This window comes from Engystomops pustulosus, chromosome 9 (assembly GCF_040894005.1).
Source record: "Engystomops pustulosus chromosome 9, aEngPut4.maternal, whole genome shotgun sequence".
Classification (NCBI taxonomy): Eukaryota; Metazoa; Chordata; class Amphibia; order Anura; family Leptodactylidae; genus Engystomops; species Engystomops pustulosus.
The window spans coordinates 34,900,569-34,923,809 of record NC_092419.1 but is presented as its reverse complement, the minus strand read 5'-3'; the positions used below and the strand labels follow the sequence as shown (position 1 = coordinate 34,923,809).

General features: G+C 41.4%; 1 protein-coding gene across 2 annotated transcripts in view; it reads right to left on the bottom strand.

Moving 5' to 3' along the window:
* The window catches only part of FHL1 (four and a half LIM domains 1), a 43,073-nt gene that overhangs the window by 5,792 nt on the left and 14,040 nt on the right, over positions 1-23,241 (bottom strand). The window contains exons 1-3 of one of the 2 annotated variants that reach the window (XM_072123141.1): positions 11,020-11,176; positions 1,191-1,372; positions 19-193 (exon numbers count right to left, since the gene is read on the bottom strand). In XM_072123141.1, coding sequence (XP_071979242.1) covers positions 19-193; positions 1,191-1,372; positions 11,020-11,041 — 379 coding nt within the window. In that variant the 5' untranslated portion in view covers positions 11,042-11,176. Of the gene's footprint in view, positions 1-18; positions 194-1,190; positions 1,373-11,019; positions 11,177-23,241 lie in introns of those variants that run through there. The other variant, XM_072123142.1, reaches the window with a different exon arrangement.

Below are 23,241 nucleotides of genomic sequence, written 5' to 3'. Positions count from 1 at the left end.
TGTATATGCGCTTCTTACCTGCCTGGATGAGTTTATGGCATCCGGTGCAGCGCAGGGCATCCTCTCTGGTGGTGCACTTAGCACACATAATTTTATTGTCCTTGTAAATGAACTGTTCATTGGCCAGAGGATGGTAGCACTTGGCACAGCGGAAGCAGGAATCATGCCAGTAGCGGTTCTTATAATGCAGTTCCTATAAATGTCCAAAAATATAAATCTCACACAACATGTACTTATGTACCTTTTCAGTTTGTTATCACAAAGCCCAATAGAACATGTCTGTGTTACTGAGCATGTGCGACCTCTAGTACTGGACGTATTCTAAGGTTGAATAAAATGAACAGCAGGGGGCACTATAAAATTGTAATGATATTCCTAGACACAGGAGCTTGTTTTGTACCATAAATTGAGAAAGTATAATATTTAGGGGGTGTTCCAGGAATTCTAGAAGTTAGGGGTGTTAAAAAAACAACAAGAACCCTGCTCTGCTTCCGGCTGGGCAGCCATGGGATCTGATTGGGATCAATGGCCTCCTTAGACCAGGGGACATCACTGAAAGTGACAAAGGAATATCATAGTTCATACAGTTGAAAAATATTTAAGACTGGAAGTACTGGAACAATCCTGGAGTCTGAGCAGGGTTGGTAAACTATTTTTTTGGGAGGGCAGCCCTGCTTTGGTCACCACAGGGATGTCCAGATTTCCTGGAAAGCCTTTTTTAAATCGTTTGACAACGCCTTTAAATTATATAATCCAAATGACACCAATAGCAGTTGAATAGCAGTTCATTGCATTACCTTTTCAATTCTAAGAATCCAACTGTAATTCCACCACTAGATGGCAGTATTTAGGTTTTTTTTGGAAACTCCATGATTAAATTAGTAACGCGTCCTGCGTCCTTTCTGGGAATGTCTAGACTTTTGTGGTGAAAGCGTCTCAATGGGACATTAAGTGCAGAGCCACACAAACAACAATCTGTCTTTAGTCTTAAAGATATTTTCTACTAAAACTGGGAGCTATGAAAAAAAAACAAAAAACTTGTATTGCAAAATTGTGCCTAAATCCACAGCGCGAGCCAAACATAAATGTTAATCGGGTGGGAATATACTGTGTGTACTCCTCAAACTTCTCCAAGGACCCGGCTGTGTAGGTCGTCACTCACACTGCCATGACCCCCACTGCCCCCTTACCTTGGAATCCACTCCAATGGGTTTCCTACACTCGGCACAGGTGTTGGCACAGATCTTCTCGAAGCACTTTACACAGCAGTTGTGTCCATCCTTCTCCACATACTTTTTCCCCTGTAGAGGAGTCCTGCAGTAGTGACAGTCAAATCGTTCGGACATTGTGCCCACAGTGTAATGACGTGGACCTGCGATAACAAAGGCAATGCATACAGAACAGGTTATTAATTCTAGCATAAATCTCAATATCATTTACATAGAGTGGAACATAGTTCAATTTGTAGCTCCGGTTCTTAGAGTTTTTTTAGGTAAGAATTTTGGGACCCACTGTACATCAGTATACAAATATAACCTGACCCTGTTCTGAAAGTCCAGTAGCCTCCTGACTTTTGTTATGTGGCCCCTTCCTTGGACTAAAGCCCCTTTTAGATCTGTGAGGCCCAGATAGGGTGGACACAAATTGGCCCCTCACTGAAAGGGGATCTCCTTTCGATGACTATACAATACGACAAAACTTTATTCCCAAGGGGAAATTACTTAGTTACAGTAAAACATACTTAAAACAGTCCACATTTTATTAACATTAACACTAAACGATTTAAATTTCCTGAGAAAAAATTATTGAGATAGCCCCCTCCTTCTTGACACTTTCATTTTAGGTTCCTATCTAAAAGAACACCCCAAGTGCTTAACAACTCAACCACTTTACCTCCACAACATCTATAGACGGCTTTTACCTGATCTTACAATCATCTCCTTCTTCGATGTATATTTCATTTTAGACCATTATCATCCTTCCACTGATCATACTTTGAAATAACTTCTCGATATTCGTCTTCACCATCAACTTTACCAAATTTCTGCAAACGACAAGTCCAATCCCCTCCAGTAAGGCATGAAATGTCTTTTATATAACTACCTCTTATATCAAATCACATCCGTTTCCTATAAAAAAAAAATGTTAAAAAAAGTCTCCCCAAAATCAAAAATATGACTCTTCTCAGGAGATGAGTCATGTTTAGTGGTTGCAGGGGGGCCCAGTTATGGCCCTGGCTACAGATAAAGATCCAGTTTCCACTTTAACTGCCTGTCCAGTTCTGTAGCTTACAGAACCATCTGAAAGATGAGATTCTTATATCAAATATATAGCTCCACCTGCAACCTCTACATTTGACTCGTCTCATGTGAAAATGGGATAAGAAGAGTCATATTATCCAACTTTGGGGGAGAGTTTTATAGGTAAACAGATGAGATTTCACATAAAAGAGAGAATTCTGAAAAGAAAAAGACAATTCCATACCCTACCTATCATCCAGCAGTTCTTTAACCTGGTCTTTTGATGTTTTTGATCCTCCATGTCTCACTACTCTGTACCTGGCTTTATATATTGTTGTTTCAAGTTCAAATTCACGTTACATACTTTTGTTTTTTACGTGTTTGTCATCCATTTGGTGTGGCCACCAGGTATCTTCTGATGGATCACTGTATATTACAGGGAGTCCCCAGGTTGCATACAAGATAGGTTCCATAGGTTTGTTCTTAAGTTGAATTTGTATGTAAGTCGAAACTGTATGTTTTATCATTGACAATTAGAATTTAAAAATTTTTTGCTATAATGGGACCAAGGATTATCAATAAAGCTTCATTACAGACGCCTTACAGCTAATCGATGTAGCCTGGGACTATAGTAAAGCATCCAGAGATCTTCACCAGAGGTCACAGTGGGCAGAGGGGTCTGTCTTTCACTAGGGGTCGTCTGTAAGTCGCATTCCCTTAAGTAGAGGACCGCTTGTACAGGAATGTTATGAAACCTTGTACCGTATTTTTCGGACTATAAGGCACACAAAAAATCCTTTGATTTTCTCAGAAATCAAAAGGTGCGCCTTATAGTCCAGTGCGCCTTACATATGAACCGTACTTACAGACAACAGCTGCCTTGAACTGTGCACAGGTCTGCCACCTGCTGGTCGTTCAACCTTACAATCCGGGGCGCCTTATATAAGAACCTTGGCGTTTCTGCAGGCATTTATTGATGGTGCGCCTTATAGTCCAAAAAATATGGTAAAATGAAACTTCAAAATTCCCTATGAGATAAATCTATGCTAGCAAAGTTGTCATAGAAGATTGCGTTATGCAGGGAAAGGGGAGCGGTGAGTCCCAGCAGCTAGGTCTCTAGTCTAGACCACATAATACCCAGAGCCAGTATTATTCCCTACACTGGACTACAAAGATCTGCAAAGTCTGTTGTGACGTCATGTTACGCTTTAAAGATGCATCATGAAACATAATGGGATATTGAGTTGTTTGTGCTCTTAAATTTTCATGTGTTCCTGAGTTAAATAGTAGGTCATACATGCAGCCCAGTAACATTATCATTATATGGACCTCCCCTTGAGAATTTCCTAGCAACATCTTGGACCCTGTCTGTTTAGTTTTGAGTCTACGCCAGATACTTCACAGGAGGCCGTGGTTTCCCCTGACAGAAGCTGATAGATTTGTCACACTTGGCAATAACATCCCTGGAGAGCCTGAGGTCATGAATATGTGAGTAATACAAGAACCTGCTAAATATCTAAGGTCAGGGACTTCCTTTAAAATGCCATCAATTGATTATAAGGCCCATAGGGAATAATGCAGTATAACAGCGTGGACCATTCTGTGCAGAAGAATCATCATCAGGACAATTCTACTGCAGTGCCAAAAAGATGGCACAAAATTAGGAAAAAGTACCCTCATCCTCATAGACTGTAAGCCCTTGTGTCACCCCCTCATCCTCATAGACTGTAAGCTCTTGTGTCACCCCCTCATCCTCATAGACTGTAAGCCCTTGTGTCACCCCCTCATCCTCATAGACTGTAAGCTCTTGTGTCACCCCCTCATCCTCATAGACTGTAAGCTCTTGTGTCACCCTCTCATCCTCACAGACTGTAAGCTCTTGTGTCATCCTCATAGACGGTAAGCTCTTGTGTCACCCCCTCATCCTCATAGACTGTAAGCTCTTGTGTCACCCCCTCATCCTCATAGACTGTAAGCTCTTGTGTCACCCCCTCATCCTCATAGACTGTAAGCTCTTGTGTCACCCTCTCATCCTCACAGACTGTAAGCTCTTGTGTCATCCTCATAGACGGTAAGCTCTTGTGTCACCCCCTCATCCTCATAGACTGTAAGCTCTTGTGTCACCCCCTCATCCTCATAGACTGTAAGCTCTTGTGTCACCCCCTCATCCTCATAGACTGTAAGCTCTTGTGTCACCCCCTCATCCTCATAGACTGTAAGCTCTTGTGTCACCCCCTCATCCTCATAGACTGTAAGCTCTTGTGTCACCCCCTCCATCCTCACAGACTGTAAGCTCTTGTGTCACCCCCTCATCCTCATAGACTGTAAGCTCTTGTGTCACCCCCCATCTTCATAGACTGCAAGCTCTTGTGTCACCTCCTCATCCCCATAGACTGTAAGCTCCTGTGTCACCTCCTCATCCCCATAGACTGTAAGCTCCTGTGATCAGGGCCCTCACTCCTATTGTTCCATAGGACTGTATGTTCTTTGTAATGTAATATTATATTTGTATATGTCCCCTATGATTAGTAAAGTGCTATGGAATATGATGGCGCTATATAAACAAAGATTATTATTGATTAATGTTCCCAGAAATTAAATATGGAAACTAATTGGAATTTGCTTGAATTGGGTGGAGCTGCATTACCAGATAATAGTCAGTGTTACGATTATGAGACTAGGACACGCCCCTTAGACAATAGGATTGCTAAAACACATTTGTGATGTTTTAAAACCTTCTTTCTTTATTGCAAACTTGAGTAAAATGTGTGTGTGGTGAGGCCAGTATAGTAGACACTACGAGGGCGAGTCTAATCCCTAGAAATAATGGAGCAGCCACGTCTCACCATCAGTGGACGTCCCACTTGTGAGGTCCCTGCCGATCACACACACAAATCTCCTCATCTCATATGGGGGAGATTTATCAGAGGTAGAACTGCTTTAGCTGCCCATGCCAACCAATCAGAGCTCAGCTTTATTTCATAAACATCTGTGGGGGGAAAATAAAAGCTGATCTCTGATTGGCTACCATGGGCCACAAGAACCATTCGTACACTTCTGATAAATCTTATATATTGGCTGAGACTTCTTTATAGTGAAAGCCAATGTAACTCGTCATCACCCACCAATGGCGTAACTAGAAGCCGATGGGCCCCAGTGCAAAGTCTGTGCCAGGCCCCCAACTATAATGTATTGTTTATAGTAATAGTCTTCCCCTACAGGAAAGTGACACCTTATGGGCCCCTAAGCCTCTTGGGCCCGGTTGCGACCGCACTCTGCACCCCCTCAAGTTACGCCCCTGGCACCCACCAATATCGGAGCTGTCAAAATAACTGCTGTCATCGGATGCTAAATAAAGGGTTAGAGCATCATAAAATTCTGGCAGCGTCACCAAGGAAAGGGTTAAAAGATAAAAGGCTGGAAATAAATTTGATCTGTGACCTTTCCTAATGCCAAGCGTCCTATCATATGCCTGGCTGTAGATGTAATCTGGAGGAATCCATAAGCCCTGCTATAGTCATCATCCATTTATACAGCGCTGGGAACACTATGTGTCTGCCCCGATCCTGCCGGACGCCGTCATCTTCTAACATTACACATGAACTGTACACTGACAAGTTCTGCCATTCACCAATGGTCCTCGTTCTCTTCCAGTTCCCCTCTAGTTCCAAAATCTCAGTTTACTTTTACAATACAGGAATAATCTTTTGTGTATCCCGAGAGTGAAAGCACATATAGACCCACAAAGATTCCTACAATGGTGTGAGGTCCAGACCATCATCAGAAGATCAACCATCTGGGTTTCTGGAGGTTACATTGTAGTATCAGTACATGAAAGATATATGTGCTGCTTTTTATTAGTAGACAACCCCTTTAAGCAGCCACAGATGCCATCTTGTTGATTTGGTACAGGTGACACTCCTCCAGCCAGGGGCGTAACTTGAGGGGTTGCAGAGGTTGCAGTCGCACAGGGCCCAAGAGGTTTAGGGGGCCCTTATGGTTTCCCATATGAGAAGACTATTACTATAAACCATACATAATAGTTGGGGGTCTGGCACAGACTTTGCACTGGGCATCAGCTTCTAGTTACACCACTGCCTCCAGCGATCGAGCGGGAGCAGGCCACGTACCCCACTGCCTCTGCTTCCATATTCTCTCTTCATTCATAACACTCACTGCTTAGGCTATATACACACGGCCATAAATGAGGGCTGTGAGCTAGTCTCAAATATGGAGGCTATCTCATGGCTCCCATTAAAGTCAATTGCACAGCTTATTATTCCTTAGAGCAAGTCCTATCCCTGCCCAAATGTGCAGTGTAGCTGCTTCATTCCTAGAGATGGGAGGGGTGAGCAGATCTCCTCCCAGTGGAAAAACGGGCCACAAACTTTCCCATCTGGGGTCTGTTTTTGTGCAAAATATTCATAAAATAGGTCCTTAATATGAGATCTATATACCTCCCAACCATCCCAGATGGTCATCACCTCTGTTGGCATACACACAGCAGAGAGGTGAGTATTGGTGTCGATCATTTTTTTATTTTTTTTTTTTCATCATGTAGCAAAAAGAAAAGGGGCCACAATATCCAGGGGAGCAGCTATATACTCGAGTATAAGCCAAGTAACCCTGACTCGGCTTATACTTGAATCTATTAAAAAAATTAACACTGTATTCACCTTTCCGACACCCCCCAAAGGTCCTCTTCTTACTTCTGATGCTCCAGTGATGCGGCCTATGCGGCCCAGCGCAAGGACGCCAAGAAGAGCTGAACAACCTGAAGAGGAGCCAAAGAGGGAGCGGAAGGACCCAAATAGGCATCGGAAGCAAGAAAAGGACCTTCGGGGGTGTTGGAAGCCAAGGAGTGGAGGAGCGAATACATTATAACACTGTGGAACCAAGAGGGACTGAGGTAACCCTGAGCCTCTCACCTCTCAGGCTAATTTGCATAATTTTAAAACCTATTTTAACTCAAGGATAAACCAGACGCACGTGTAAGTGATCAGTGATTTTGGGGGGTTGATTTCCTGTAAGATTGGTCACAAATATTTTTGTTTAGAAAACCATTTTAGTTTGTGCAAAAATCTTACATTTATTATATGTTTTAGACACTTTTTTACCTCTTCAAATAAGGAATATCATGAGGAGAGGCCAAGAGTTTGGGGACTATCTTTATTATTTCTGCAACCCAGTGGGCCCCATTATGTCCTCCAAACTGTATGATGTAACAAATTATTGTATTTGATTAATTATTTTGATGCATTTATTTTTTTCAAACTTTATATAAACAGTTGTCATATAAAAAGCCACACCCCCTTGCCAGACAAGATGGAAAAAAAGTGTCTAAAAAAATAATACTGTACACAGGCGCAATAGTGAAGAAGTGAAGTCCGGATTCTGATACACTGTGGGGGACATGTATCCATTTTTTATTTTCTTTGGACTTTATAGGTGCATTTTTGCGACTACGCCAGGGTCTAAAGAAGTTAGCAGGTTGGCGTGTCACCAGTGCGGTGTTCCCAAATGTATCTTTCCAAGACAGATGGGGTTTTTTTAGAGCAAATTAGAGACTTTTTGTGCAGAACAAAAGTACAAGTGACCCAATGCAATGTTCCATAAATGCACCTAAAAAATTGCAAAAAAATTTTTAAAAATGTATCATAACGCCAAATTCAGAAGGATACATAACACTGCTAAAGTATCCCGACATTAAAATGTCGCAAAACAAATGATACATGTGCCCCTGTGATTAGTAAATGTCTTATGATGTCCCCAACGCAAACAACGTGCCCAATCTAAAAGGTTGTGTAAAATAAAAGCATGAGACTGCACTTGCTGGTAAGAGACCTTCAGAAAATAAAACTTGTTAGTTGCTATGGGCAACTACTTGACATTTGTATGTTTCCTGCTGCCTGTCCAACTTATGATTGTTATATAGGGTTATTCTATATATAGTCACCCTGCTGGTTTCCAGGGAGTTTCTCTTTATATACAGCACAGAAGTAGCTGGCGGATGCAGCACATAATAGCCGTCCGCAGGGAAGTGACTGCTCGGGATGATAACGCTCCTCACAACAATTCCTATTGCTATGGATGTGGTTTGGAGCTGTTTACAGTCCTGACAACAGTTGCCAATCATACGACATTCTTACACAATCTAGTAATGGACGTGGAGTTTATACAGTCATTTATCATGTGGAGGGGGCAGGCGGCTCTGGGGATCATCACGGAGGGAGCGGAGGAGACATTCACAAGAATTTCATCTGTGTTCATTTTCATATGCAAATGTCCTCTCCGTGATAAAGACATTTACTGTCATCAAAGACAATATGGTCCTTCACAGCCACCGTAGGAATGTATAGGATGTCTACAGTATAATGTCTAATACACAGAAGTCTTGGTCCCCCTTATTCAGAGCACAGGGGTGAATAATCATGCCTCCCACCTCTACACGGACAAATCATGTTGGGATAGGAAGGACTGGATATTTTAAATTTCAGCACCCAATCCAGTTCCAAGGGGAGATAAGCTGCTGCCTGATCTATCGGCTAGCAGCTTATTCTCCTGACTCTGTGGTAAATATAAATATACTTGGCCAAACGGAGCCATCTTATTCTATTGTGGACCCCAGAGGAATAGATTTCGGTCTAGCAAATCAGATCTGTATGGGCACCAAAGCTGCACCCCAGGACAGACCTAATGTATCCTTTAAAGGAAATCTTCCCTAGCTACATGCAGGTAAGTGCCCCCTCTGACAGGATCCAGTCCTCTTTTTAGCTCCTTATGGCTAGTTTTACAAAATAAGGTTTTTAAAGTTATGCAAATATGCCTGATGGGCTCCGGACTCCATAGTTTTTAATAGAACCCAGAGCCCCTTAAGCTCATTTGCATAATTTTTAAAGCCTTTCTTCATAACAAGGGCAAAGAAGAGAGAATACTGTTAGAGGGGGCACACACTTGCATGTAAGTGTGGATGGTTTTACCATCCTTGATCCTGGTAGTAGAGTTTCTTTAATTCGTTCTTGAAGAGGATGGTTCTAATGTTAATAATTTCCCTAATAGGTTTTTCATTACAAATTTTGCTCCGTTTCTTTACTGCAGATATTTCTTCTCAGCCTCACTGCAGACTGGATTCTTCTTTTTCTCATACAAATCTATTAGAGACGCAATCTCAGGTTAGAAACAACTCTAGAATGTTGAATTCTTCTTGCACTGACCGTAAAGAAGCTTAAATGAGTGTTTTTAACCACAGATAAAAGATGTACATTGCGACAGTTGGCCGCTTCTGTGATTACTTTCTCAGAAAATCTACAGAAGAGAAAACCAAGCAATATGTTTATTGAGAACTAATTAGGGAAATAATTTGGAGCACATAATATAAGTAATGTATTAATTAAATATGCCTGTAAAGTTGTACCTAGCTTATAAATTCCTCACCATCAATACATTCATTTGCACATTGATATCAGTTTGTGCTATAATCTGAGAAGTGGATAAGGCAATACAGTAGCCTAAGGAGGAGCGACAGGGCCCCATAGTACACTTCTGAATGGGGCCCCCCTACCCCTCAGAAAATATATATATTTGTATAGTCATTTATACACACATTTATGCACTGAAAAATACATCCGTACACAGATCTGTCCCAGTAGCTGCTGGCCACATGGGAGAAGTACATGGCAGGTATAAGAAATGAGAGATCCCTAGTCCTGTCATTCTGCTATCCCTTCCCTCTCCCCGGACATTTCTTATCTGAGCTGCCACTTCTTGCTGTGTACTGTGGAAGATGTGCTCTCTATATATTATGTTGTACGATGTGCAAAATATGTATATAATGGTGCACATCCTCCATTTTTTAGTTTCAGGTCGGATGCCAGGGCCCCCTGACACTGCAGGCCCCATAGCAGCTGCTACTGCTGTAGTTATGCCCCTGATGGATTATCCATGAGAAGAAGTTGCATAGATCTCCTTAGTCTTGGCTATTTAGCTCACAGAGCATTGCCTAAAGACTGACAAGGGAGAACAAGATAGTGTCCATATTCACAGACAGCAAACAAGTTTCTTGAAAATGAAATTGATCCATGTAGAACTTATTATACATTGATTGAGCTTCCTTTACATGAAATCTATGTAACTGCTTGTCAGTACAGAACCGTGCATTCTGTGGGGGAGATTTATCATCAGAACTGTTCAGAGAACCAATCAGAGCTCATCTTTCATTTTCCCACAGCTTTTTATAAAATGAAAGCTGACCTCTGATTGATTTCCATGGGCAACCAGAACTGTTTAACCTCAGAAACTTAATGATAAATCTCCCCCTGTACGTCTATTTAGATGCAGACAACAGATCCAGACAGATAATCTTTTCATACATCTATCTCACTGCTTCAACAACCGGATCTCCGGATCATCTGGTGCCGAGATGCTACGCAAACTTCCTCTAATTTAACTCCATTACCAAAACCTACAGTAATGTAGACACTGAGCGCTTTGCCTGATGTTAAAATTCACAATTTAGTTCATCACAAATGCACAAAACACAAACATAATAAATAATCTATAAAAATCTAAAAATCAGTATGACAGCAACAAAGACGAGTGACTGAACTTCTAATAACTCCACCATAACTTCTTACATCTAATAATTGTATACATTACAGCACAGCCCCACCAGAAACATGATGTGTATGAGGTTCTGCAGCTGAAGAATCAGACCAGATACAAGTCACAGAACTAAACTACGAGCACGATAAGCAAAAGGAGCTTCATAATGAGTATTTACCTGAGTGCCTTTCGAAAGCCATTGTAACAAGTGGTCACAGACAATCGTCCTGTCCTCCGTGTATACAACCCTACTGTTTGATAACATACACTTACAGCAGCTATTAATAAGGAGCCAGTCGCTCAAGTTCACACCCCCTCTCAAGGGATTTCATGTTTAATCCTGCCTCAAATGCAAGACCATTTTTGGTTATCTTTTGGGAGAAGAATAGGGTCCAAAAAAAAAAAAGTGTACACATAAAATGCCCACACAACTACTCCCATTTCTAAATTAGCATCCAAATCTATGTAGTCGCCAGGAAGCCCTTCCCCTTAATGAAACTCAATATCCCACTCATGGATCAAAGACGAGATGTGCTGTGAGGTTCATCAATGGAAAGAATAAGTCAGTCACTCCTTCCCCAATAGAAGCCATCTTATGGTAGCAAAGGGCAAAATGCTATTAGGATACGATATAACTTTATAGATCCCCTGGGGGGAAATTATTTACTTTTCATAAGTTTTCCAACTCCCAAACTAAAGAACTTATTAACTGTGTAAAGCATGATGTACATTCAGTCCCCAGGTTACATACAAGATAGGTATAAGTATAACAGCCCACCGGCTGTGGACCTGTGCCGCAACCGATATTGAGGAAGGGGCATCAGTGTCTCCTATTACAATGCTCCCTTCATTGTCCATAGGACTGTACAAGTTGAAGGCTATCCTCACTTTTTTATCTTGATCCATAGGGGTTTATAAAACCCTGGTATTTACACTTTTTTTCTGACCTATCCCATAGGATAAGCATTTTTAAAGGGACAGATTTTGTGTAAATGAAAATAAGCTATACTCAGTTTGCTGGTGACCCACCGGTTGCAGAACTGGTGCACTGGCCCCATTGGAACAAAAACTGCTGATGTCAAGTTCATTCTGCACGTGCACATCTGTGCGGAGACTTCCCCGTTACCCTCCTCCCACCTCCTTCCCCCTGCTCATTTCTCTGTGTGAAGTAAACCATTGCTTTGGTAGTTATTTTATCTGATGGCAGCAAGAAACACAGATATGACAGCAGCTACACAAAGTACAAGAGACTGCATCCTGTAACTGCTGGCAGCTGAACCTCTGCTCCGCTCACAAGTTGCTGTACAGTTCGGTGAGAAGGAGGAGGACAGCAGACAAGTGACAACCTTCTTCACTCAGCAGCAGGAACTATGGAAATCATGCATAGCGGTGCATGTCAGATCAAGGACCGTCTATCAAGGACTCAGAGGAGTGGTGTAAAAGGGGAAATTGCACCAAGCACCAATCCACGCTAATGGTTAGACACTATACATACACGTTATTTATTAACTGTGATGGTTAAAATACAAATTACATCAAATAATACATCAAATTAAAATACAATATTGCACAATGTAATGGTATGCATACCAGTGTGTAACACTTTGTTATATCTCAGGCTAGGCACAAATGGCACCATAGGGCCCAAGTGCACATCTGTGCCCTTAATAAAAAATTAGAATATAAATGTAGCTATAATTATGTACCGTGGGGTTTATGCAAGTAAAAAGCTCATATAAGCCAATAAGTTGTAAACAGCTCATATATGCCAATAGGTTATAAACAGCTCATATATGCCGATAATATATACGCCTTTTAACTCCTCAGATTTTTCATTGGAGTTCAGAGTAATGAAATAGTTGGTTCTTGTAATATGTCCCAATTATGTTCGCTGGGAATGTAAACTTTACCAGGAGGCAGGGAACAAATTACTGGCTAGGTGGTACAAGGTACCCACTAGGTACCCACCAAATACTATCTTTCCCAATATGTGCTGGAGCTGTGGAGAGGAGGAGGGAACCTTTCTGCCAGTGTTTTGGTCTTATTGTGTACCAACTCCCTTATAGCAGGAATTACAACTAATTTTTCTGGTATGTGGAGACTTGATCAAGTTGGACCCTCCTTTGCTCCTCTTCCAACACTGTGACGTATAAACTCGAGCATATAAAAACTGCTGTTGCGCTTTCTGATGCTGCATCCTAATTCTATGGAAACAAGCTATCCCTCAAACAGTCATAATGTGGGTGACATCATGCACATGGAGGACCTCGACACTTTGGTTCATGGCACATATGAAAGATTTCACAAAACTTGCCAACCTTAGATGCTCTTCCAGTAACCCCCTTATTACTTGCAATCTTTATGAAAATCTCCTTTGGCTTCTAACCCAGCCTTCATCTTCTAAAGTTAAAGCCTGTGCACTGCATTTCCCTACGGGTAATAGGATCATGACCTCATCATAGGTCCTACAGGAAAATGCAGTGTACCTGCTGCACACATTTCATTGAATTTTTGCTGCAAATCGTGGCTGAAACAAAATGTACTAGCCCCCCAGATGCCACTCCTCATCATCCAGTAGGGGGCGCCGCCCGAGGCGATTTTCTCAAGTCGCCTTTTGGGTTGTGAACCCCTGGGCATACTGGACAGCTTTGCACGCATGTCATGTTACATTTATTCGTATTGGATCCTCAGTATTGGATCCTCAGTAACAGAGAAGTAAAGCACACAGCTATCTGTGGTTGTACAATTAAATCAAATGGTTGTGACCAAGTACTCAGGTGCAAGTTACTCCTGTTCATGTAATAGATGGTGGTTCCAGTGCTTTCACCCTCACTGAATGACAAGGTATCACCATTAGGAGGCCTAGTGAAGCTTAAAAATAATTCCCATAAATTCCATTCTTGTAAGATGGGAGCATCATGTATAACCCATGTGTGGATGACATGTGGAGATACGTAGCTTATATAAGGTGAAGCCCTGTTTAATTATCACCAGATACTTGAGGAAGGGAGACAACCCCATTTATACTGCAGACAATCAGCCTCCTCTGTCCACTATATCCATGGATTTCATGGACAATAAATGAATATGATATTGGATCTTTGCAATTCTGCACTTGTTATTTACTTACATTATATATAAAGAGTGAGAAGAAGCAGAAACTTCTGATTTACCAGTATTAGAAGACTGTGGCCCAGTTTTAGCCATAAAAAGTCATTTGGCTTCCAGAATCCCAGGATTTGAGCTGTAGAACAGGGATGTTCTGTAACATTACTTGTGTACTAGCAACAGAGAAACAAAGCCTGTGCTGTATCTGCCAACATTGGCTCTCACACCTAGAACATCGGCCATTCTTTATGGATAACACAGGATCAATACAACGAGAATGGTAGATGACTGACTTAATGAGCCATTTGCGGCTAAGCCATAACAAGTAGTTTGTACTTGTAATCTTTGAGACAAGATGTAATGTGCATAAGCTATAATTTATCAACATCATCTCTACTTCAGATATTACAACCATGAGAATACATGGACTTGATAGTTTGGCAGGATGGAACTCTACATAAATAGCACCGTGTAATCTGCAGCCAAGGTACAGTATGATGTGTATGTGTGGAAAGACAGACATTCAGGATGGAGGCTTTAGGCTCCGTCTGTCAGGAATAAATGCCAGTTCTATTGGAGAGCAATGAGTCAGCATCCTGACATTAAAATATCATGTGTGGAAAATAACATAAGAGATAATAACATAGAGAGGTGTCCACAGTCCCTTAACGAGGACCAACAAGTAGGATGCTTGTTCCTAGGAAAGTCCATTCCCAATAATTGATGGCTCATGGGTTTATTTACAGCCTACAGGTATTGCATTGTCCACAGTGTATTGTTCCGTTTTATTGTGATGACGATTGTAGGTTTTATATACAGGCAGTCCCTTAAGAACACCCGACTTACAGACGACCCCTAGTTACAAACGGACCTCTGGATTTTGGAAATTTACTGTACTTTAGTCCCAGGCTACAATAATCAGCTATAACAGTTATTAAATATGTCTGTAATTAAGATTTATTGTTAATCCTGGTTCTTATGACAACCCAACATTTTTAAAATCCAATTGTCACAGAGACTGAAAAAAAATTTGGTTGGGGCTACAATTATAAAATATACAGTTCTGACTTGCATACAAATTCAACTTAAGAACAAACTTACAGACCCTATCTTGTATGTAACCCGGGGACTGCCTGTAATCACCTAACAGGAGTTTGCTGATTGCACCTTACAATAGGGAAATACTAGATATATGTAGCTGGACTTCAGAGCGGTTGGCACAGCCAGCTAGAAAGTATTCTAGAAGTGAATATAGCATTGGCTTTGCACAAGTGAAACGGGAGATAAACCATGTGGCCTCTATGGGACCCACCAATATGGCAGACTGAGTAAAAGTATGGATCTGACAGAATCTATTGGCAGATCCCTGCCACCATAAATAAGCAGTGATATCCATGTTTATAAGACAAAAATACTATTGATTACGAGAGTGGTGGTGACATGGCATGCATCTTCTCTATGACACAAGCGGCATGTAATTTACACGTAAACATGTAATTGTATCAAGGTGTGCAGCTATATACATTAGTCAAGAGGGATCTGGTATTTACTATAGTATTTTAAGGGGTCCAAGTGTATATTTTACATGTGGGGGAAGGGGCACAGCCTTGTCAAATCTGAGGAGTATATATAATTTAGGAGCACACTGTGAGACATATATGATACTGTTACTGAGGTATTTTTAGGGACACAGTGTGCATATATGCGGTTACGAGCTGGTACAAATTTTGCAGCAATATGTAACAACTGTGAGGAGTCGTTCTGTAATTCTCTCCCTGAAGGAGCAGAATTACTACTACATTTCGAGAAGTACCAAACTAGAGGGACTATACAGGCTTATATATTGCATAGGCTGAATTGAAAAGTGAAGAAGTGACATAACCTATTTGGTATTACTCATGACGTGAGTGGTACCTCCTTAATATGAGTTATGGTTGATCGCTACATTGTAAATGTAAAATCAGAATAAGGTTTTTGCTCCTTTCTCTAGATCTTGCTCCTTACGTTCTATTCAGAAGCTGGCTTAAAAAAATAAAACAATTTCAGAAAAATTTTCCACACTGGCAGCATTTAGATGAAAAATATTAGAATGCTTCAATTTACCAGTCCAGAAATGTGTCGGCATAACTACCGCTTAGCGCTCGTATCAAAAACCACAAATCCATAAAAAAAAACACTGGGATACTGTAAGGTCTACTTACTGCATGTACATATTAGATGGGATTGTGAAATGACAGGTTATACTTGGCAGGGATCTGCCTGGTGCTGTCAAACAGCCAAGACATGAAGAACAACATTTGTTTTGAGGACGTGGTCTTGGTAACGTTAAGGATAAAGGGTCAAGTCAGCCGCAATCATGAAAACCTATATTTACTAGGGGAAGTATAACCATAAGACTGATCACGGGCCGCCCAGATTCCATCTACTTGCATGAAAATTCCATCATTGTCCCCGAGTTCCATGAGTTCTGTGAACTTTTTAGTTATTCCCAACCCCTTTTGCTCCTGCGAACCTGCATAATATGTAGGCGTTTTCCCCAATAAGTTTCAGAGTTTTCCTATAAACTACATGTTTACCTTGATCCACAAAATAAAGTACAAATGCTGAGTACTGTGATCCTGCACTCAAACCCCAACATAGCGCGGGAGCAATTAGCTTGAAGGCTTCATGCAGGAACCGTGGTACATGGCCATGATTCAGACTTCTGGGGCAGTATACTTTGGCAGCCCCATTGAAGAAAATTGAGTGGTGGCAACACGTTGACCACCAGGGGCGTAATTAGAGAGAGTGCAGTCGACCCAGGATCAGGAGTCTTTGATGTCCCATAAGGGATCACACTAAAAGTATTATTGCAGTGGAACTACTTAAGAACACCCGACCTCTAGATACAAACGGACCTCTGGACGTTGGTAATTTGCTGTACATTAGCCTTAGGCTACAATAAACAGCTGTAACAGTTATCAGAGGTGTCCAAAATTAAGATTTATTGTTAATCCTGGTTCTTATGACAACCCAAAAGTTTTAAATTCCAATTGTCACAGAAACCAAAAAAAATTTTGGCCGGAGTTGCAATTATAAAATATACAAATTCCACTTAAGAACAAAGCTAGAGAACCTATCCTGTATGTAACCCGGGGATCGCCTGTAGTAGTTTGACACTGGGACCAGCTTTATGTTACACTTCTGCACAATACCATGCATTCACATAAAGCACTTAGAGGGGGAACGTGCAATCACCCCTCTCCCGATTTCCAAGGTTTCCACAGACCTCCAGCCATCAGACACCCCCCTATCCTAAACATAGCAGGAAAGTATCTACATACCGAGGCTACAAACCCATGAAACCTTCAGGTGACAGTTTGCAACTTTTTGCAACTTCATTAAAAAGTTAATAGGGTGTTGCTTTACAGGTCAGGGGTGTGCACAAAATATTATGCAAATCCACCAGAATTTTGAGTCACAAGACACCTCCTTCTCCCCCCTGGAGGGTTTGAAAAACTAACTGAGCTAAAACATCACTATTTGCCATAAGAATCTGACATTTTACTAGAGCAGTCTGCCCGGTTTATTTGGTGCCCCAATAAAAGGATTTATCATCAATTTAGAAAAGGTTTTCTTTTACTTCAGTTAAACGCTCACTATTTATAACCAAATATGGGATTTCATACTGTTCTCCAATGCTGCCGTCCAACAATGAATCAACCTTGTTTAGTTTTCACTTTCTTTCATTTTTTTTTTCTGGTTGCCAAGTTTCTCAAGAAAAGCTCCTCATAGATCTTGATGCTTTCACTGCAGATACGTAGGAAGGGAGATGTGATTGTCTAAATAATATTTTAGTTATGAATTGACCCAGGTCCTTATGTGCTCGGCTGGAATGGAGCTTCCATTTATGCGCATGGAGCCCGTATTGTGGCGCTGATGGCTTGAGGCATTGCATGTAAATATTGCTCCATCAGATGGATATCACTCGACCCATCAATACTGTAGTGAAAAAGAGGAAACGGACTGGGGACATAGAATGTTTCTCTGTATATACTGAGCTGCTGTATCTGTGCTGCGAGAAAAATCCATACACATGGCAACTTTTATACATATATATGTATCAGGGATGTAACTACAGCAATAGCAGCTATAGCAGCTGCTATGGGGCCCGCAATATCAGGGGGCCCTGGGATCCGACCTGACTAAAGAATGGAGGATGTGTATATTTTCTGGGGGTTATCCCCATTCAAAAGTCTGCTAAGGGCCCCTGCCTCAACTAGCTCCTGCTAAGTATGATACAATCAAAAAATGATCCTGATTTTCTGCTCAATTGAATGTCAGCAAATATCAGTAAAAGGACATAAGCTAACAACCCATAGAATAATGTTGTCAGCTTTGAGTGCACCTCAATTGGATCCATCTAGACAATCCATGATTGGAGCAAAGAACACTGAATTATAGAGAAACATTGGCAAAAAGTAGCAAACTCTGGAGGCAAGCCTATTTACTAAAAGAGAACAGCAAGCAGAGGTCTTACAATGGAGAAGACCTCAAACAATTGATTGAGTTGGGAGGATTGCATGTTATTCAGGAGACAGTCAAGGGCCCCGGGTTGTAATCGTGGGACAATACAAGTCTAAATATTTAATGGCAGTAACTTCTCCATAATGGCGTCTGTATAGGAATATATCTCTCACACTTCTTTCATATGGTACTAGAATCAGGCTGCTTGGGAAAGGATGGGGGGTCTCTTCTGTCCACTTTTTGTTTAGCAGTTTGGAGGACCTTTGGAGGACTCCCTGTATATATGTAGAGAGATTGAGGATGTTATGGCTGGAGGTCCTTCTCTTTATTATCTCTACAGCGCAGTATCAAACTTGGCAATTGGTTCAGATTTTCATGGGCCCCCTAGAAGCCCGGGGCGGCCACCCAAGTTGCCCATTTAACTATATTTATAAAATTTTCATTTTATGAAACAGAAAAGAAAGAAAAACACAAAACCCCAACACAGGGAAGTTGTCCATTTTATAATCCACTACTGATGTTATTGACATTAAATTGGAATAAAACCATTATAATCTTAATGTAACCCTTTTAAGTGAAACCTTTTCATAGTCCATCCAGTCTACACAGTGTACTATGACAGATATACACATACTGGGAAGGCATCACGGAAGTAGATATCATTGACCAGTCACCACAGATGGAATCATAGTCCTGAAAGGTTATCGTGTAAGGTCAAGAGCTCCCGTCTGCTGCTCTGATTAAGAGCTCTTGGCACTAAAAGGGTAAGCAATATGGCCATACACATATGGGCAGGATAAGTCAGCAATGTAGCGTGTATGGGGAGCAGCCAGACAGCCCCCGAGTGACAGATGTCAGGATTTTAGCATACACTACTTAATCCTTTGCTCTCCTGAGGGACGCCCCTGGTAGCAGCTCTTCGTCTTCTCCCTGTTGAGATAAACCCGTAGCAGAGCTGAGAGATAACTATAATGGATTCAGTTACTGTTTTCTTCCAAAAAGTGCACCTCAAAGGTAGTACATGGTATTGCAACAAAGCTCCATTCATGTCTATATAACTGAGCTGAACTGGGTCAGGCATGGCGCTGTTTTTGGAAAAGAAGCGTCCATGTTTTTCAACCTCAGGACAACCCTTTGAACCCTAGCATTATCCTCTAATGCTTAGAATTTTATTTTATGCCCTATTCAAAGGGTCAGGTAACATCCATCCAGAATAATAAATGCATTGAAGATTTTATAAATCCGCTGCACATATTTGTATTCTAGCCAGCGGACCAAACTTCACTTAAGATTTTTATTTGCAAACAGCGGGATCTCCCAGCAGTATCCATGATTTTCACACATTTCCTTTAATCTGTTGCTGTTTTTGGCACAGGCGGAGGTGGAGGCTTCCTGACATAAAAAGTCTAACGTGCCAAGAGGCGTCTCAGGTAACAGCGTTACAATGGATTCTTGTGCTCCTGGCACATACCTTACACACTGAGTGGCATCTGTCCTGAATATCAACAATGTATCAAGAAAAACTTAAAGTGACGGATTTCTGGAATTGGTAAAACAGGGTCCTCAGCTTTTTTTTTCCCCTTAAGCAAGAAAATCCTCCTTGACTTATAAAGATAATGTTTGCCCTCTGCACTGGGCCCTAGCTGCAATGGGTGGTGAAAAGGTTGATCCGAATATCAGCATGTGAATGGAGTGTTGGTCCACATGCGCATTTGTTTGTATGCAGTGAATTTGTAAATGTAGCACCAGTTACGCATGCGCACACCAGCTATGCGCGTTCTCTGATGCGGAATCTGCTATTGATAGGGGATAAGTTACTTTTATGGAACAGCCCAGAGAAAATCTCTAGCTCCGAATATCCATATTGTGATAATTAACTCCAAAACCAACTCCAAAATCAGGATCCTCATTTAAGCCATCCTCATAAGCCAACAAGTGAGTCAAGCTTATAAGTCACAGGCACAGAAAATTGTGTAATGCCTACTTTCCCCTGAGATGGCGCTGCAGGCACACTTAACACTAGTTATTAGGATCCTTTATATTTGCAGACACAGTTTCAGAAAACTTCTTACAAAGTCCATGACTTTTTTACGTGAGTGAACAATTATCGATGCAGGATTCTCTTAACATGATGAAATAAGAGCTGAAATGAATATGATGCAGACATATCCCTCATGGATGGTTGTTGTTACCATATTGGATTAAATATCTGTGTGTCTATGGAAAGATTTGGACACTGCCTGATCGTGGAGATCGGCAATGCTTCCTCTCCGCTCAGTGGTGATCACTGTGACCTTCTCATTATCTGAGAGGATTAGCTGGAGGACTCAGCATTGTTGAACCAGTGAGATCATTGCTTATTTATGCTCCTGTATTAATACCAGTGAGTGATATTCATCCACACAAGCCATGAATCATGATCCAAACTCTACTAACATACCATGTTCTTTAAATAAGTCATGAGTGCTGATACTGACTCCATACAGCCGCACGTAATGGCCACGACATACACTGGATACATTTGGAGGCCATTTATAGACTTGTAACTTACTACATGGCCATTACAATAAGTACCACAGTCCAGCTATAGACTCTTTGTTTCATTGCAGCCAATTGGTCAGATCAAAAAAGTTCTTTTTTAAGCTCATTAATGTACACTCTGCCCCATCTTGATTGAAAAAAAACTAAAATGTAGATATTTTTGCTTATTTATTAAGCAAGAAAAATTGAAATATTCCATTCATTCATCACATGGACATTAAGTATTCAGACCCTTTGCCGTGATGCTCACATTAAACTCACATACGGCCAATTTCCTTCTGATGCTCTTTGAGATGGTTCTGCTACTTTATTGGAGTCTAGCTACGTTTGATTAAACTGACTGGACTTGATTAGGAAAGGCGCACACCTGTCTATAAAATACCTCACACCTCACAGTGCATGTCAGAGCACATGAAAATCATGAGGTCTAAGGAACTGCCCAAAGAGCTCAGACACATTGTGGCAATGCACAGGTCTCACCAAAGTTATAAAAGAATTTCTTCAGTACTTAAGGTTCCTAAGAGCATACTGGCCTCCATAATCCTTAAATGGAAAAAGTTTGGGACGGCCACAATTCATTCTCGACCTGGCCGTCCAGCCAAACTAAGCAATTAGGGAAGAAGAGCCTTGGTGAGAGAGGTAAAGAAGAGCCCCAAGATCACTGTGATTGAGCTCCAGAGAGGAGTAGGGGATGGGAGAAAGTTCCACCAAATCACCGATCACTGCGGCCTCCACCAGTCAGGGCTTTATGGCAGAGTCTGCCGACGGAAGACATAGGAAAGCCGTATACAGTGTGCAAAACACATGAAGGATCCCAGACTATGAGAATTTCACCTTCCAACAAGACAATGACCCTAAGCACACAGCTAAACTAACAAAGCAGAGGCTTCAGAACATCTCTGTGACCATTCCTGACTGACCCAGCCAGAGCCCGGACCCAAATCTATTTGAGCATCTCTGGAGAGACCTGAAAATGGCTTCCACCAACATTTACCATCCAACCTGAGGGAACTGGAGAAGATCTGCAGGGAAGAGGCAGAGGATCCCCAAATCCAGGGGTGAAAAACAAATCCTGGCTGCACCAGCTCCAAAGCTGCTTCTACGCAATACTGAGCAAAGGGGCTGAATACTTATCACCATGTCATATTTTAGGTTTCTTGTAGTTATTTTTGCTCATTAAACATTAATTCTTGCTATTAAACATTTCTGGGTTCTGTTCTGTCAGGATGGGGGCAGGGTGCACATTCATTGGCTGCAATGAAACAAAGAGTAAAAATTTAAAGGGATCTGAATACTTTCTGTACCCACTGTATGGAGAATTATGTAATTTAGGGAGTCTATATACAATGCACAATCTCAATTTTATGTGATATCCATTAAACATGTAACTATCGTCTGGTTAACCTCTCATTCATGGATTTTTGGTTTTGGGTAAGGCTTTACCATGTTCCATGCTCCTTACAAATCATGGCACTTTGCTCACAGCAACCAAAAAGTTTCTCTTGTTCTTTTACAATAGTCTCCAGAATTTCCATCATGTCAAAATTCCTATAATTCTTCTCATCGGGAAACACTAAGGTGGGGTACAGGATGTAGAAATTTCACAAAGTTACTAAAATTTATGGGTGAACCATTGGAGTCTTGACCTTAACAGGTTTCCCCAATTTACACCAATCATGAATGGCGCAGTATTTATGTCCGGGTTGTATCACTAGACCGTGATACTGTATGTATGGTTTAAAACACACCTCGTAGTGGGCACACAGTAAGGGTGCAAAGTAATCCCCCAAAGACATCAAACACCCTATATACCACAACAGGGGAAAATTAGGTCAGCATGGTGGCTGAGTGAGTAGCACTTCTGCCTTGCAGCGCTGGGGTCCTGGTTTCAAGTCCCACCCAGGTCAACATCTGCAAAGAGTTTGTATGTTCTCTCTGTGTTTGCGTGGTTTTCCTCCTGGTCCTCCGGTTTCCTCCCACACTTCAAAACATACGGGTCGGTTGTTTAGATTATGAGCCCCATGGGGACAGGGACCAATTTGTCATGCTTTGTGCAGCGCTGTGTAATCTGTAGGCGCTATATAAAGAATTATTATTATTATAATTAAAATTGATAACAATAGCTATTAGATTTGGTGTGCATTGTTATCCGTTTCCCCTGTTGCTATGTATAGGCTGTACTGTATGTACGGTTTGTCACTCGCTTTGTGCAAACTTTGTTTTAACCATCCATGACAAACGACCG